Source organism: Mobula birostris, chromosome 24, assembly GCF_030028105.1.
Source record: "Mobula birostris isolate sMobBir1 chromosome 24, sMobBir1.hap1, whole genome shotgun sequence".
Classification (NCBI taxonomy): Eukaryota; Metazoa; Chordata; class Chondrichthyes; order Myliobatiformes; family Myliobatidae; genus Mobula; species Mobula birostris.
Window position 1 is genome coordinate 5,296,800 of NC_092393.1, and position 16,502 is coordinate 5,313,301.

General features: G+C 45.8%; 2 protein-coding genes across 3 annotated transcripts in view; both read right to left on the minus strand.

Moving 5' to 3' along the window:
• The window catches only part of tmem104 (transmembrane protein 104), a 170,034-nt gene extending 166,317 nt beyond the window's left edge, over positions 1-3,717 (minus strand). The window contains exon 1 of one of the 2 annotated variants that reach the window (XM_072242293.1): positions 3,676-3,717. The gene's annotated coding sequence lies outside the window, so the exon portion shown is untranslated. The other variant, XM_072242292.1, reaches the window with a different exon arrangement.
• Positions 3,718-7,458: 3,741 nt separating this feature from the next.
• Positions 7,459-16,502, minus strand: part of ddx41 (DEAD-box helicase 41) — a 62,534-nt gene continuing 53,490 nt past the window's right edge. The window contains exons 13-17 of the mRNA XM_072242056.1: positions 14,765-14,861; positions 14,031-14,180; positions 12,497-12,568; positions 11,086-11,196; positions 7,459-7,915 (exon numbers count right to left, since the gene is read on the minus strand). Coding sequence (XP_072098157.1) covers positions 7,779-7,915; positions 11,086-11,196; positions 12,497-12,568; positions 14,031-14,180; positions 14,765-14,861 — 567 coding nt within the window. The 3' untranslated portion in view covers positions 7,459-7,778. The remainder of the gene's footprint in view (positions 7,916-11,085; positions 11,197-12,496; positions 12,569-14,030; positions 14,181-14,764; positions 14,862-16,502) is intronic.

The following is a 16,502-nucleotide window of genomic DNA, read 5'->3' on the forward strand; positions in this document are numbered from 1 at the left end:
TTGTGAAAAATGTAAAATATTCCAAAAGCCTTCTGGATTTATTTAGGGACATGACTTGGTCCTCATTTCTCACCTGCCTTTCTTAGATTCAAAGAGACCAATCTCTCACTTCTTATATCCAACCTTTGCTGCGATTTAACACTGTACATACCATTTACCTATGTTTCCTCTTGAATGATGTTACTAACTCTGCTTCTATCACTTTTTGAGGCAGATTATCTTAAATCACAAAAACTTGTTGTAAATAGGGAGGAGGGGTCTCTGGCTTTTTTACCTTAAAACTACGCAATGTAACCATTCATCTTATGCTATGGGAATCAATTCCTTTCATCTTGTTCAATCAAAAACTTCATGATCTGTAATGTTTATTAAATCTTCCCTTTCCCTCTCCACCCTGCAAACACCAGCCTTGCTATTTTATGGGATTCCTCAGTCGTTGAACCAACTCCCTGAGCACTGGAAGAGTAACTTTAAAAAGGAAGTTATCTTTTTCATTCCCTGCAACTCTGCAACCCTACTGAAAACGAAGAGGGCTCTGATCTGGTCCAAAATCTACCTCACACCAAATCTAAGAAAACTCCCTAGCTGGAATCTAGTCAGACTAGCAAGACCACCAATGCATTTTCCCTCTCATTTTCAGCATTTCAAAGGTATCTCCCCTTTGTGACTTCCTTGTCCATGTTTGACTGCATCAGCTGCTCCCTAAAGACACTTTTCCCTTACAACACATGTCCCTTCTTCCCTTCCCATCATTCATGAACCCAAACACTCCTTCCAGATGAAGCAGCGATTCATTTCTACGTCTTTCAATATAGCATACTGCATTCCAAGTTCACAATGGGGTCTCCACAGTGGAGAATCCAAAAATACATTGAGTGGCCACTTAGCAAAGTATTAGTGTTCAGACAGGTGTGGCATTTTAATTCTATCTAATCTGATCTGTCTGTGTTCTCCTGCACTCTTACAACAATGCCAAGGAACAACACCCCTTCTTCTGACTTGGCAGGTTGCAGTCTCAAGATGCTTCTAAAATATACAAGGTAAGTGGTAGAAAACCTTTCCTTACAGCAAAGCTGGTAAAAGTAGAGAATATAGACTCGGGCTAAGAGGTGAGAACAGATTTGAAGATGAGATCTTTCCATCCAGGAGTGATTGGAATCTGGAACACACCGACTGGGTGGCTGGTGGAGGGAGAGCCCTTAACTATCTAGATGAGCACTTGAATTGTCAAGGCATAGAGGCTAGACAGTGCAAGTAAACAGGACTGGTATAGATGTATACTCAATGGCCAGGAAGGACATTACTCTACTTTCTATGACTCTATACCGTAGTCATCTTTTTCTTGCTGTCTCTGCTACTCAAAACAATTTCCCCCTTTTACCCAAGTTCTGACAATACGTCTTTGAAACAAAAGTTTATTTCCTTTTCCACAGATGCTACCAAATCTGCTATTTCTATTTAAAATTTGATTTCATATCAGGAAGCCAAGTGCTTAAAAAGAATGAGCAAATTAAGGAACACATCAGTGCAAAACGAACAGCCGTGAGAGTAACTGCACGCAATTCCCCCAATTCTGATCATGTGCAGACCTCCTATTCAAACACAGCAAGTACTCCACAATTCAATCCAACCACAGTCACCAATCACTCACTCAGACATTTACTGGCATTCACCCTGTCACCTCCCCGGGCTGTCCTGTCCATCTCCCCTCTCCCAGGCTGTGCTGGACTGCCTCTGCCTTCCACCCTGTCACCTCCCCGGGTTGTCCTGTCCATCTCCCCTCATCCCTCTCCCCTCTCCCCTCTGCAAGGCTGTGCTGGACCGCCTCTGCCTTCCACCCTCTCCCCTCCCCGGGCTGTCCTGTCCATCTCCCCTCACCCCTCTCCCCTCTCCCAGGCTGTGCTGGACTGCCTCTGCCTTCCACCCTCTCCCCTCCCCGGGCTGTCCTGTCCATCTCTCCTCATCCCTCACCCCTCTCCCAGGCTGTGCTGGACTGCCTCTGCCTTCCACCCTCTCCCCTCCCCGGGTTGTCCTGTCCATCTCCCCTCATCCCTCTCCCCTCTCCCCTCTGCAAGGCTGTGCTGGACCGCCTCTGCCTTCCACCCTCTCCCCTCCCCGGGCTGTCCTGTCCATCTCCCCTCACCCCTCTCCCCTCTCCCAGGCTGTGCTGGACTGCCTCTGCCTTCCACCCTCTCCCCTCCCCGGGCTGTCCTGTCCATCTCTCCTCATCCCTCACCCCTCTCCCAGGCTGTGCTGGACTGCCTCTGCCTTCCACCCTCTCCCCTCCCCGGGCTGTCCTGTCCATCTCCCCTCATCCCTCACCCCTCTCCCAGGCTGTGCTGGACTGCCTCTGCCTTCCACCCTCTCCCCTCCCCGGGCTGTCCTGTCCATCTCCCCTCATCCCTCACCCCTCTCCCAGGCTGTGCTGGACTGCCTCTGCCTTCCACCCTCTCCCCTCCCCGGGCTGTCCTGTCCATCTCCCCTCATCCCTCACCCCTCTCCCAGGCTGTGCTGGACTGCCTCTGCCTTCCACCCTCTCCCCTCCCCGGGCTGTCCTGTCCATCTCCCCTCATCCCTCACCCCTCTCCCAGGCTGTGCTGGACTGCCTCTGCCTTCCACCCTCCCCCCTCCCCGGGCTGTCCTGTCCATCTCCCCTCATCCCTCACCCCTCTCCCAGGCTGTGCTGGACTGCCTCTGCCTTCCACCCTCTCCCCTCCCCGGGCTGTCCTGTCCATCTCCCCTCATCCCTCACCCCTCTCCCAGGCTGTGCTGGACTGCCTCTGCCTTCCACCCTCTCCCCTCCCCGGGCTGTCCTGTCCATCTCCCCTCATCCCTCACCCCTCTCCCAGGCTGTGCTGGACTGCCTCTGCCTTCCACCCTCTCCCCTCCCCGGGCTGTCCTGTCCATCTCTCCTCATCCCTCACCCCTCTCCCAGGCTGTGCTGGACTGCCTCTGCCTTCCACCCTCTTCCCTCCCCGGGCTGTCCTGTCCATCTCCCCTCATCCCTCACCCCTCTCCCAGGCTGTGCTGGACTGCCTCTGCCTTCCACCCTCTCCCCTCCCCGGGCTGTCCTGTCCATCTCTCCTCATCCCTCACCCCTCTCCCAGGCTGTGCTGGACTGCCTCTGCCTTCCACCCTCCCCCCTCCCCGGGCTGTCCTGTCCATCTCCCCTCATCCCTCACCCCTCTCCCAGGCTGTGCTGGACTGCCTCTGCCTTCCACCCTCTCCCCTCCCCGGGCTGTCCTGTCCATCTCTCCTCATCCCTCACCCCTCTCCCAGGCTGTGCTGGACTGCCTCTGCCTTCCACCCTCTCCCCTCCCCGGGCTGTCCTGTCCATCTCTCCTCATCCCTCACCCCTCTCCCAGGCTGTGCTGGACCGCCTCTGCCTTCCACCCTCTTCCCTCCCCGGGCTGTCCTGTCCATCTCCCCTCATCCCTCACCCCTCTCCCAGGCTGTGCTGGACTGCCTCTGCCTTCCACCCTCTCCCCTACCCTCACTCACTGTCCCAAGTTATTGCCTGGCACCTATCACTTACCTGCCGCCCCTCTTCGTTCCCCGCCTCCGCTCCCGTCCCGGTCCCGGTGCCGATGCCGATGCCGATGCCGATGCCGATGCCCGCGCCCGCTCCCGTCCCGTCCCGTGCAGTCCCGTGCCGTGCCCGAACTCGCCCCTTACCCCCGCTCCGCCGCCGTTCCTCCGGGTCGGGCCGCGCCGCCCGATGATTGGCTGTCTGCCTCCGATTGGGTTTAAAGACGCGTGGCGGTGACGTCAGGAGGAGCGACCGGCTGACGGCTGACGGCTGCCGGCCGCCGGCAGTCGGCAGTGGTGCGTCGGCGCTGAAACCACTGCAAATCAGCGTAAATCTTCATACACCAGCAGGGAGGTGCAGCCGGGGCAATGCATTGGATACGGAATCAGGTTTAATATCGCCGGCATATGTCTTCTTGTTTTGCGGCAGCAATACATTGCAATGCATAATAATAAAAACTATAAATTACAATAAGTACAAAAAAAGCGGGAAAATACCGAGAAAATGTTCATGAGTTCATTGTCCATTCGGAAATCTGATGGTTCAGGGGAAGAATCTGTTCCTGAGACATTGAGTGTGCATCTTCAAGCTCCCGTACCTCCTCGATGGTAGCAATGAGAAGAGGGCATGTCCTGGGTGATGGGGGCCCTCAATGATGGATGGCACTTGGAAGGTGTCCTTGCTGCAAGGGAGGCTAGTGCATTGATAGAGCTGAGTTTACCACCTCTTACAGCTTATTCCGATCCTGTGCGGTGGCCCTTCCATACCAGACAGTGATGCAACCAGTTAGAATGCTCTCCATAGTATATCTGTCAAAATTTACTAGTATCTTTGGTAACATAACAATTCTCCTCAAATTCCTGATGAAATATAACCACTATTGTGCCTTTTTTGTAACTGCATCAATATGTTGGGCCCAGGATAGATTCTCAGAGATATTGATGCCCTGGAACCTGAAACTACTTACCCTTTATGTTGTGGATCCCTCAGTGAGGACTGATGTGTGTTCCCACAGCTTACCCTTCCTGAAGTCCACCATCAATTCTTTGGCCTTACTGATGTTGAGTGTTATTGGGGCGACATCACTCAGCCAGCTGATCTATCCACTCCTGTACGCTTCCTCGTCACCATCTGAAATTCTGCCTACAGTAGTTGTGTAGTTGGCAAATTTAGAGATGGTATTTAAGAATAAGGGGTAGGCCATTTAGAACGGAGTTGAGGAAAAAATTTTTCACACAGAGAGTGGTGGATATATGGAATGCTCTGCCCCAGAAGGCTGTGGAGGCCAAGTCTCTGGATGCTTTCAAGAAAGAGATGGATAGAGCTCTTAAAGATAGCGGAATCAAAGGTTATGAGGATAAGGCAGGAACTGGATACTGATTGTGGATGATTGGCCATGATCACAGTGAATGGCGGTGCTGGCTCAAAGGGCCGAATGGCCTACTCCTGCACCTATTGTCTATTGTTTATTTGAATTGTGCCTAGCCACACAGTTGTGGGTGTATAGAGAGTAAAGCAGAGGGCCAAGTTTGCATCCTTGAGTTGTGCCAGTGTTTTTAGCGAGGTGATGTTATTTCTGATCCACACTGACTGTGGTCTCTCAGTGAGAAAATTAAGGAAACGTTGAAGAGGGAGGTACAGAGGCCCAGGTTTTGGAGCTTTTTGATTAGAACTGAGGGTTTAATTGTGTTGAACGCTAAGCTGTAGTAAATAAATAGCAGCCTGACATAAGTATTACTGTTGTCCAGGAAATCCAAGACCAAGTGGAGAACCAGTGAGGTTGCATCCACTGTAGACCTATTGTGGCGATAGGCAAATTGCAGCGAGCCCTGCCGGAAGTTGATTCTGGCCACGACCAACTTCTCAAAGCACCTCATCACAGTAGATGTCAGTGCCATTGAGCGATAGTCATTGCTCTTCTTGGGCACTGGTATGATTGTCGCCCTTTTGAAGCTGGTAAGAATCTCCAACCGTAGCAGTGAGAAATTAAAGGTGTCCTTGAACACTCCTGCCGGTTGGTTGGCATGGGTTCTCAGAACCTTTCCATGGTGGACCCACCATGAAGGCCTTGCCAGGGTTCACTCTCTTGAAAGATGTTCTGACATCAGCCTCCTCAACAGAGACCACAGGGTCACTCACTGCATACTGCAGGGATGTGCAGAGATGTAAGGCCAATGATGTTGTGGGGATGGAACTGGACTCTATGACGGTGGTGTCTGAAAAGAGGATGCTGTCCAAGTTGCATGCCATCTTGGACAATGTCTCCCATCCACTACATAATGTACTGGGTGGGCACAGGAGTACATTCAGCCAGAGACTCATTCCACTGAGATGCAACACTGAGCATCATAGGAAGTCATTCCTGCCTGTGGCCATCAAACTTTATATCTCCTCCCCTGGAGGGTCAGACACCCTGAGCCAATAGGGTGGTCCTGGACTTATTTCCATCTGGCATAATTTACATATTATTATTTAATTATTTATGGTTTTATATTGCTATATTTATACTCTATTCTTGGTTGGTGCAACTGTAACAAAACCCAATTTCCCTCGGGATCAATAAAGTATGACTATGACTATGTAGATTCTCCCTTTTAAAGTGAGCATAAAAGGCATTGAACTCATCTGGGAGTGAATCATCGCTGCCATTCGTGATGTTAAGTTTCACTTTGTAAGAAGTAATGGCTGCAAACTCTGCCAGAGCTGACGTGACCTCAGTGACAGCAGTACGTGTCTAGGTGCTCCAAAGCAGAGGGGAGCTGAGTTAAACAAGAGAAATCCAGAGGTACAAACACAAAATACTGGAGGAACTCAGCAGGTCAGGCAGCAGCTATGGAGAGTAATGGACATTAACTATTCATTCCTCTCTCTAGATGCTGCCTATTTGCTGAGTTCCACCAGCATTTGAACTAGTGAGACTGCATTCACTGTAGACAAATTGGTGAAGTGCAAAGAAGCAAGGGGATGTGTCGTAAATGGAAAAATGTAGAGAGGTGTGGACATATAGAGATCCACCAATCTTGAAAGATAGCAGGATGTAAACATACAAGGTTCAGTATGTTAGCTATGGCACGGAATACAAGAACAGAAAGATAATATTAGAACTGCACACACCATTGGACCACAGCCTGAGCATCATGTGGAAGCCTGGTCTCCACATTAAACAAATTATGTTATTGTACAGGGGAGGATGTAGAAAAGATCTATGAGGAAGTGACAAGAAAACCAGGGCTATAAAGGGAAAATAAACTATTTTCTATGTTTCTATAAGGAAAGATTGGAGAGCTTGGATTGTTTTCTTTGGGACACTGGGGAGACTTAACTGAGAGGTATAAAATTATGAGGAGCCTAGATGAGTTAACAGGAAGGGTTTATTTCTCGAAGAGAGGGGTTAAAACTCAGGGGTGGAGATTTACAGCAGTAGTATTAGAGCAGGAATGGAAAAAATGTGAGCTACAGAAATCCTAATGACAATATTTTTGCTGATATTTGCACGTCAATGTTCTCAGTAATGCCTTTAAAGCCCTGACTGAACACGGAGAGGATGCAGCAGAGTCTAGTGGGAACAGGTCAATCAGCGTCTGTGGAGGGACAGTTCACGTTTTGGTTCAGATGAAGGTTCTTGATCTGAAACATCGACTGTCCATTTCCCTAAATTGAAATTAAGGGACATTATCTCAGCTCTTGTTCTGTATAACCTTCCAAGAGGAGGACGTAAAGTGATAAATGATGGAAACAATGGAAAGGGAACTTCGGCTTGGTGGGCTAAGGGAAAGAATGAGAATAAGAGGTCCTCCACTCTATTGGACATCAAGAATCTGGAAGTAAAGAAAGCTTGCAATGGAAAGCAGCAGCCAGGTCTTAGACTGCTCGAGAAGGTGACAGACAGGAGGATGGGAAGATTCTGAACAGATTATTTCAAAACAGCATTTATTTTCACATATATGTACATTTTGGCTCAGATAACCACCAACCCAAAAACATCCTTCAAGTTAATGAGGGCTGTGGGAGAGTTGTTCCACTCATTAAAGTCTGTATCGCGATGTAGCGAGACATTAAATGATGCTTAGTTTAATATTCATTTTTGTACAATAGCCACAAAGCGCGGACCAAACTGTTCACTTTTGCTGTCTCCAGGCACAACAGGGCTGATCATGGAGCTGGTCACAGTATCGCAGGTCAGCCCCAGTCTCTAGGTGATGAACTGTTCCAATCCTTGAGCCACAGGCTGCACCTTAGCTGGAAGAGGTTAGAAGTCCATCGAGCTGTGAGCCAGATAGTCCTTGCGGCCGATGTTGCTGACCTGCTTCGTCTGCATGGCCTCCAGTTTTGGACAGTCTGTGATACGATGTCCCAAACCACCACAAAAAGTACAGCCTCGTTCACCTGCACAATGAAGCACAATGACACACAAGGTTAGTTCCACACCTGAACTTAGACAGCACACCGCTGAGCCTCTCACAGCAACATCCGCTTCGGCTCGTGCTTGTCAGCAACAGTTACAACAACCACGATCCTTCCCCCACCCACGCAGCAGTGGTCAGACTCACCCACCTGATTTGTCAAGCAGTCGCAGTGTAAATGGATGGGAGGCAAGGTTGGGGGGGGTGGGGGGGAATGGCATCTGCAGTCTCATGTCTCCAAACAGCAGTAGCAGACACAATTTGACATGGGGAAAAAAAAAAGTGAGGTCATCCATGCCAAGATAAATTTTAAAAAGCAATGTAACTTCTTAAATGAGGAGTGATTAATTGATGTATTGAGGACATGGATTTCCAACTCACTGGAAGTTAATAAGTAGCTACAGCAAGCAATTAGGAAGGCAACCTGTACAATGCCTTTACTGTGAGAGGATTTCAGTAGATAGTAATAACATCCTTCTCCAATTATTGAGGGCACTGGTAAAACAGCAACTGGAGTATTATCTACTTGTCTGGTCTCCCTACCTAAGGAAGCATAAACTGTGATAAAGGAAAAATAGTGAATGTTCCTGGATTGAGTGCTGAGAGTGGAGGACAGTTCAAAACTTACAATGGTTATAATTTAGGATGAGGGCGGAGGTCTCATTGGAATGCGTGGGGCATGGCAGTGAGTCTAAAATGACAATCTCCTTGACTAGCAAATCTACAATCAGGCATCAGTCTTAATATGGGGGTGGGGGGCAAGGGGGTTCTGTTGCTTAGGTTGGAAAAGGGAAGAAATTTCTTTACCCGGGGGTACTGAACTTTTGAAATTATCTGACAAGTATTCTGTCAGTCTGCATCACTGTCTGGTACAGAGGGGCTACTGCACAGGACCGAAAGAAGCTGTGGAGGGTTGTAAATCTAGTCAGCTCCATCTTGGGCACTAGCCTACAAAGTACCCAGGACATCTTCAAGAAGCGGTGTCTCAGAAAGGCAGCGTCCATTATTAAGGACCTCCAGCACCCAGGGCATGCCCTTTTCTCACTGTTACCATTAGGTAGGAGATACAGAAGCCTGAAGGCACACGCTCAGCGATTCAGGAACAGCTTCTTCCCCTCTGCCATCCGATTCCTAAATGGACATTGAGCACTTGGACACTACCTCACTTTTTTAATAGATAGTATTTATGATTCTTGTATGATTTTTAATTTATTCAATATACATATACTGTATAAAGTATCCTAAGTACTTTTTTCTCTTCTATATTATGTATTACATTGAACTGCTGCTGATAAGTTAACAAATTTCACATCACATGCCTGTGATAATAAACCTGATTCTGATAAGAATGACGTAGAGGTTAAACTGCTCACTATGTTCAAGACTGAGATCAACAGACCTTTAGGTATTGAGAGGCGTGAGATAAACGCACAAACAGACAGCTGAATAAATAATTAGCCACTGAATGGTGCAACAAGAACAAGAGGCAGAATTACCTACTCTTATTCTATTTCTTAGCTTATGAATGTATATAGATTTAAGATATAACTTTTAAAAACTCTTAAAGACGAGTTTGTTAGAATCCACCATCATCTCTCTTTGAGGGGAGAGAGAGAGTAATTTTAGAAGAAATGTAAATACTCAGGTAGATGCAGCCCTTGCTCAGGCAGATGGAATCAAATCCACCCCGTGATTGTTCTTCTTGGACACTAATGATCTGAAAATGCGAGTAGAGCACAATTTCCACAATTTCTGCAGATGACAGAACACAAAGGTGGAGTGAGTAGTAACAGGCTTCAGATGACAGAGGGTGTAATGGGCAGGTAGATGGCAAATGGAACTGCAGCATGCTCAATGAGAAAGGCAATATAAACTAAAGGACACATTTCTGAAAGTAGAACAAAGGGATCTGTGGATAAAAAACAGTTTGTTCACAGTGGCAGGGTGATTTGAGAAAATGGTTAAAAAGCAGGAATAGTGGGTTTTATTTTGTACAGAGTACAAAAGCAAAGACATAAATTGTATGAAACACTGGCTCAGCCACAGCTGGTGTACTACATCCAGCTCTGGGCACTGCACCATAGCAAAATTGTGATGGTTTTTGGAGTGGGTGTAGAGATTTATCAAAATGAATCCAGGAATGTGGCATTCATTATGTGGATACACTTGGGAAGCTGGTGTTCTTAATGACACAGTGAAGGCTGACAGGAGATCTGATCAGCTAACTAAAATTATAAAGTGTACAAAGTAGATGGAAAGAAACATTCCCTGCTGAATGGGAAGAGAAACAAAAACAAGACAAGGATTATTTTTTGTTATACACACAGTGCAAGGTTAGGATCTGGAAGGCAAGGCCAGGTGGAGGATTGGAGGCAAGTTAACTGTAATTGGAATTAATTGGCGAGTTGGATAAGTGACTGAACGAAAAGGACCTGCAGCTGTGGAGTGAGCAAGGCAGCAGGACTGACTGGACTGATCTCATGTGGAACTGGTACTGACTCAACAGGCCGAATGCCTCCTTCCATACTACAATTCATCAAACCTGGGAGAAATGATCTCATTTCACTTCTCACTGCAGATACAGCATCTCGCTGAATCTAAGAGCCTATCCCATCAACTCCTCATAAGCACAGGTGCAGTTTATCCCATGAAACCTACAGCATATAGTAGCAGAAAGTGCAGTTTCATACTTTCCCAGTGTTGAGGGAGTACTTTAATACTGCCTCACTACTCATTACTGTAATTGCTAGTCTTGCACACCATGAAGGTACTCTCTGTACTAATGTTGGCAGAAGGACAAAATGGAAACACACAGCTTCCTGCATAACATCTACTTTAAAGGACATCCGGCTGTCCCCTCATACAACATGGTGAGTTGAGGCAATGGACCATAATTTTATATCTAAATTCTCAAGAGTTTTTTTCAGGTCACTCTTTCCAAGTGTCCTGCCCTGGGTAACTGGAACTGCTTTCAGTACAGCTCAATGTACAAAAGTTAAAGCGAAATCTCCCTGGGATGGACAATTGCCGTTTCCCAACAATGGCTAACAGAAAGTCTGATGCTCTGTCAATTCAAGACTTTCCACTCCAACATTTCAATGTTAGGTGGAGAGCTTAAACCAGCTGCTGTTTGCCAGTGATAAGCCAACATACCTCCGATATCCAGCATGGTTTCATCTCCTGTCTGAAGCACCTGCAGAACAGGTGGGACCTTTTGTTTAGCTTCCAGTAACAGGGCCTTTAGATCCATTAGAACCGACTCGTCTGAGAGAGAAACACACATTAACAAAAATATGTATTTTAAGAATTTATTACCTAAATTTAACATTCAGGACATCAAATTCATATAAAGGCTTGGAAAACGAATGACCTTTACGTCAAAAGAACAAAGCAACTATTATTGCCCACTGGCTTTTAGATATAAAACATTTACTTTGCCCTCCTGGGTAATTCTTGTCAATGGGGCAATCAATATGGTTTAACCAATTTATTACATTCCTTGCAACATAACCAAAGGCATGAATAAAAGGAAGCCAGTGCAGTTGTGTGTCCTGTGAACTATCAGGAAGGAGAAACTATAGTTCATGGAACCATAGTAAGACACATTGGAAGCATTGCTATGGGAAGTATTGCCATTAACACAGGTAGAATGGAGCTGGAGAAACTGGAATGGAATAGGAGGCAGGGAGGAGATAATGTAATCAAGATAGCCGTGAGAATATGTGGCTTTTGACAGTTGTAACCCATCTACTGTTGGAGAAAGATAAATCAGGAAACAGGAAGGGGAAGGTCAGATATGGACAGAGTAAAGTTGACGCAGGGTAGAGACTGATGAAACATTTGAGTTCAAGGCTCAAGGAAGAAACAATGTGCATATATAGAGCTGAGGGAAGCGTCCTGAGTAGGACTAAAACCAGGACTGTTTCGCATATCCCACAAAGAGATTGGTATAGTTTGGATAAATACAGGTTTCCAACTCTACACTTTGTGTTGGAAGAAGTTAGTGGATGTTCAATGTGAGGACAACTTCAGTGAAGCAAGGGAGGTTGATGGTAGAGAAAGATTGATGGTCCTCTGTTCAAAGAAGTGAAGAACCCTGGGATATCTTGCTGCAGGGGTGAGGGGTGGTATAGAGGAATTGAAATCTATAGGGACAATGTGGTAGTAGGGAACTGTGAAGTCAAATGCCATGGTTGGAAGATTTCCAGTTCCGTGATGAAATCACAGTCCAGAGGAGAGGAATGAGGTGGCATAAGAGAGCTGACACTCAGTCTTTGCAAGGTAAAGATGGGTATGACCAATAAACAAAAGCTCTGCCCTTGTCAGCAGTACAGAGGATGATGCTATTTTGAATGGTAGATAGAATCTGGTACTCCTTCCCATCACCTTGGCCAAGCTCATCCTGAAGGATGTATGATTAAGAGGAATTCAAATAAAACATACTTACACTTTTCCTGTGAACAGTTAAATATTGGGTGCCATCCAAGTGCTGTGTTCACCCATTTCCAACAACTGTACAATGTAAAACTTCTGTTGGGGACTAATAGTCAGAGTCACCACTTACCACAAGCTTTGTTGATAAAAGTTGTTGCTATTCCCGTTTTCCCTGATCGCCCAGTACGTCCAATCCTGTGAACTGAATATTGGGAAAGTATTCAGATTAAATTCCCGAAACAGGGCTAGACTGACAACAGCTGAATATGTCAGCAACCATTACACTACAGAATACATTGGCATGTGGAAACATAAAGGGCAAAGTTTGAAGCACCATTGAGGGAGAATGAGGTGCTACTCTCCAGGACCAACAGTTTAAACTAGAGAGGAAAAGTAACAAGTAAAAGTGGATAATTTCAGTGGATAGGACATTAATAAATATACCTAAAAAGGGAATAAGAGGAGGTTTCTTATATCATGGATAGGCAGCCTGTAATTCCTGTATCATGGAACATGACCAAGTAACAGCCAAAATGCATGCATGTCTAGAACCGGGGTCTTTGTCTCAAAATAAGGGACAGTCATTCAGAACAGAGATGGGAAGAAATTTCTTCATTCAGAGTGTTTGTGAATCTTTGGAATTCTCCACCCTAGACAGCAATGAAGGCTCAGTCCTCAGTCCCACTGGGTATACACACAACAGACTAGTCAGTTTTTAGACATTAAAAGAATCAAAGAGATATAGAGTAAGTGCAGGAAATGCCAACAAGGTAAAAGATCAGCCACTGAAAGGTGCAGCAGGCTTGAGGGGAAGAATGGCCTACTTCTCCCACTTCTTACATTCTTAATGTTAAGTAGCAAAACTAAGGGGGGGGCACCTTACCATCTGTTAAAGGCCTCCAGAGGAGTTTCATAGGGAAGGAGGGGACAACCTACCCTTGTCACATTACTCAACGTCTTGCTGCCAATGATATCCTTTACTTTAGGCCATGAGACCACGCGTTAGCAGTTTCAGAGCTAGCTGACTGTATCCCTGAAATGTGGTAGCTTCTTGTTTCCCATGGGCAGTCCTTTGCTACACAGTACCACATTGTGGGTGGCTCATTTTTAGTACCATATGTGGTTTGGGAATGGCACACAACTTGACAAACAGTCACACATTTGCTATCCTAAATTCCAGGAGGTGCAGCATGTTCCTCCTGAAACATACGATCCAAAAAATTCACAGCCTCCTTAGTTGCCCTGAGATCCCAGGCTCAAGCTGAGTCAGTTGTTGGTACTTTCCGCACACAAGGCTCCTGAGACACAAAGTTCCCACTTACCAGAGGAATTGCAGGCCATAGCTCCCAGCTACCATCTATTATCAGACAATTTTTAAGAATATCTCATATAGTAAACGTTTCTCTATCCCGTTTAGATATGCTTATTAATTTATTATGCTTATTGAACTAGTCCAGCCTGCGTCTTTTTCTATCTTTGCTTCACTAGTTTCTCAATGATAATTTTCCAAATAATGCAAGCTGAATCTTTGGTTTAGTAGCCAACAACACCCTCCTCCCAGCTTCAGAGAATTCTCTTGCTCACCAAATGCCTGTTCTTTACACTGAGAACTTCTGCGGAAATGTGCGAGGTATTCATGGAACAGATGCAAATGGTTTCCTCACCATAATTCTCTATTTCCTCAGGCATATCATAGTTAATCACATGCTGAATATTTGGGAAGTCCAAGCCTTTTGATGCAACATCGGTTGCCACGAGCACATCCTTGTTACCTTCCCGGAATGCCTCAATGGCCTTAGTCCGCTCTTCTTGGTCTGGAAAGACACATAATTGGAACAAATCCAAGATTAGGTTAGGGTTAAATCAATGGGTTGCTGGGCGTTGTGGTGCGAAAGGCTGGAAGCGTATAAAACTCACTGTATTTATAAATATAATAAATAAATACCATTTCTCATTTATTATTATTTGGTTTTCTTCATATATTTGAACAGTTTGCAATCTTTTACACTTTTTTGTCTATCTTTGTGTGTAGTTCTTCACTGTTTCTATTGTGTTTCTTTGCATCCATCTACTGTGAATGCCCGCAAGAAAATGAATCTCAGAATGTATATCGTGACATGCAAGAACTCAAGTACTTTGATAATAAATTTACTTTGAACTTTGAAGTTCTAGTCCGCACGACAATATCTGCAGTATATCAGGGAGGCACAGAAGTGGCAAGTGCACCTTGATATGGAAAAGCGTGAGGAAATGCAACTCAGGTGAGGTTATCACCTGCATTACTCCTGTCCCTTCGTCCCTGGCCCCCGACGATGTTTAATGAGCATCACTGCTCCCTATAACCTTCACAAAACATCAAATTCAGATATGAGTGCAGACAATGTGCACTGGGACTCACCTTTCCCTCCATGTATGGCAACAGCTTCCACACCCTTCAAAAGAAGGTATTCATGGATGGCATCCACATCAGCTTTCTTCTCTGCAAATATCAGCACCTGAAAAGGTACATTGAAGCTTGTCGTTAATTAACAATGCTCATTAAGTTTCTGAGGACTCACAAAACCCTGATTTTGCTTCATAGAAACCACAGGAAAAACTACAGCACAGAAACAAGCCTTTTGGCCCTTCTTGGCTGTGCCGAACTATTTTCTGCCTAGTCCCACTGATCTGCACACGGACCATATCCCTCCATACACCTCCCATCCATGTATCTGTCCAATTTATTCTTAAATCTTAAAAAAGAACCCGCATTTACTACGTCATCCGGCAGCTCATTCCACACTCCCACCACTCTCTGTGTGAAGCCCCCCCCCCCCACAATGCTCCCTTTAAACTTTCCCCCCTCACCCTTAACCCATGTCCTCTGTTTTTTTTCTCCCCTTGTCTCAGTGGAAAAAGCCTGCTTGCATTCACTCTATCTATACCCATCATAATTTTATATACCTCTATCAAATCTCCCCTCATTCTTCTAAGCTCCAGAGAATAAAGTCCTAACCTAGTCAACCTTTCCCTGTAACTGAGTTTCTCAAGTTCCGGCAACATCCTTGTAAACCTTCTCTGCACTCTTTCAACCTTATTTATATCCATCCTGTAATTTGGTGACCAAAACTGAACACAATACTCCAGATTCGGCCTCACCAATGCCTTATACAACCTCATCATAACATTCCAGCTCTTATACTCAATATTTTGATTAATAAAGGCCAATGCACCAAAAGCTCTCTTTACAACCCTATCTACCTGTGACGACACTTTTAGGGAATTTTGTATCTGTATTCCCAGATCCCTCTGTTCTACTGCACTCCTCAATGCCTTACCATTTACCCTGTATGGTCTACCTTGGTTTGTCCTTCCAAAGTGCAATATCTCACACTTGTCTGTATTAAACTCCATCTGCCATTTTTCAGCCCATTTTTCCAGCTGGTCCAAGTCCCTCTGCAGGCTCTGAAAACCTTCCTCACTGTCTACTACACCTCCAATCTTTGTATCATCAGCAAATTTGCTGATCCAATTTACCACATTATCATCCAGATCATTGATATAGATGACAAATAACAATGGACCCAGCACTGATCCCTGTGGCACACCACTAGTCACAGGCCTCCGCTCAGAGAAACAATCCTCCACTACCACTCTTTGGCTTCTTCCATTGAGCCAATGTCTAATCCAATTTACCACCTCTCCATGTATACCTAGCGAATGAATTTTCCTAACTAACCTGCCATGCGGGACCTTGTCAAAGGCCTTACGGAAGTCCATGTAGACAACATCCACTGCCTTCCCTTCATCCACTTTCCTGGTAACCTCCTTGAAAAACTCCAATAGATTGGTCAAACACGACCTACCACGCACAAAGCCATGTTGACTCTCCCTAATAAGTCCATGTCTATCCAAATGCTTGTAGATTCTGTCTCTTAGTACTCCCTCCAATAACATACCCACTACCAACATCAAACTTATCAGCCTATAATTTCCCTGATTACTTTTCGATATTTTTTTAAACAACGGAACAACATGAGCCATTCTCCAATCCTCCGGCATCTCACCCTTAGACACCAACATTTTAAATATATCTCCCAGGGCCCCTGCAATTTCAACACTAGTCTCCTTCAAGGTCCGAGGGAATACCCTGTCAG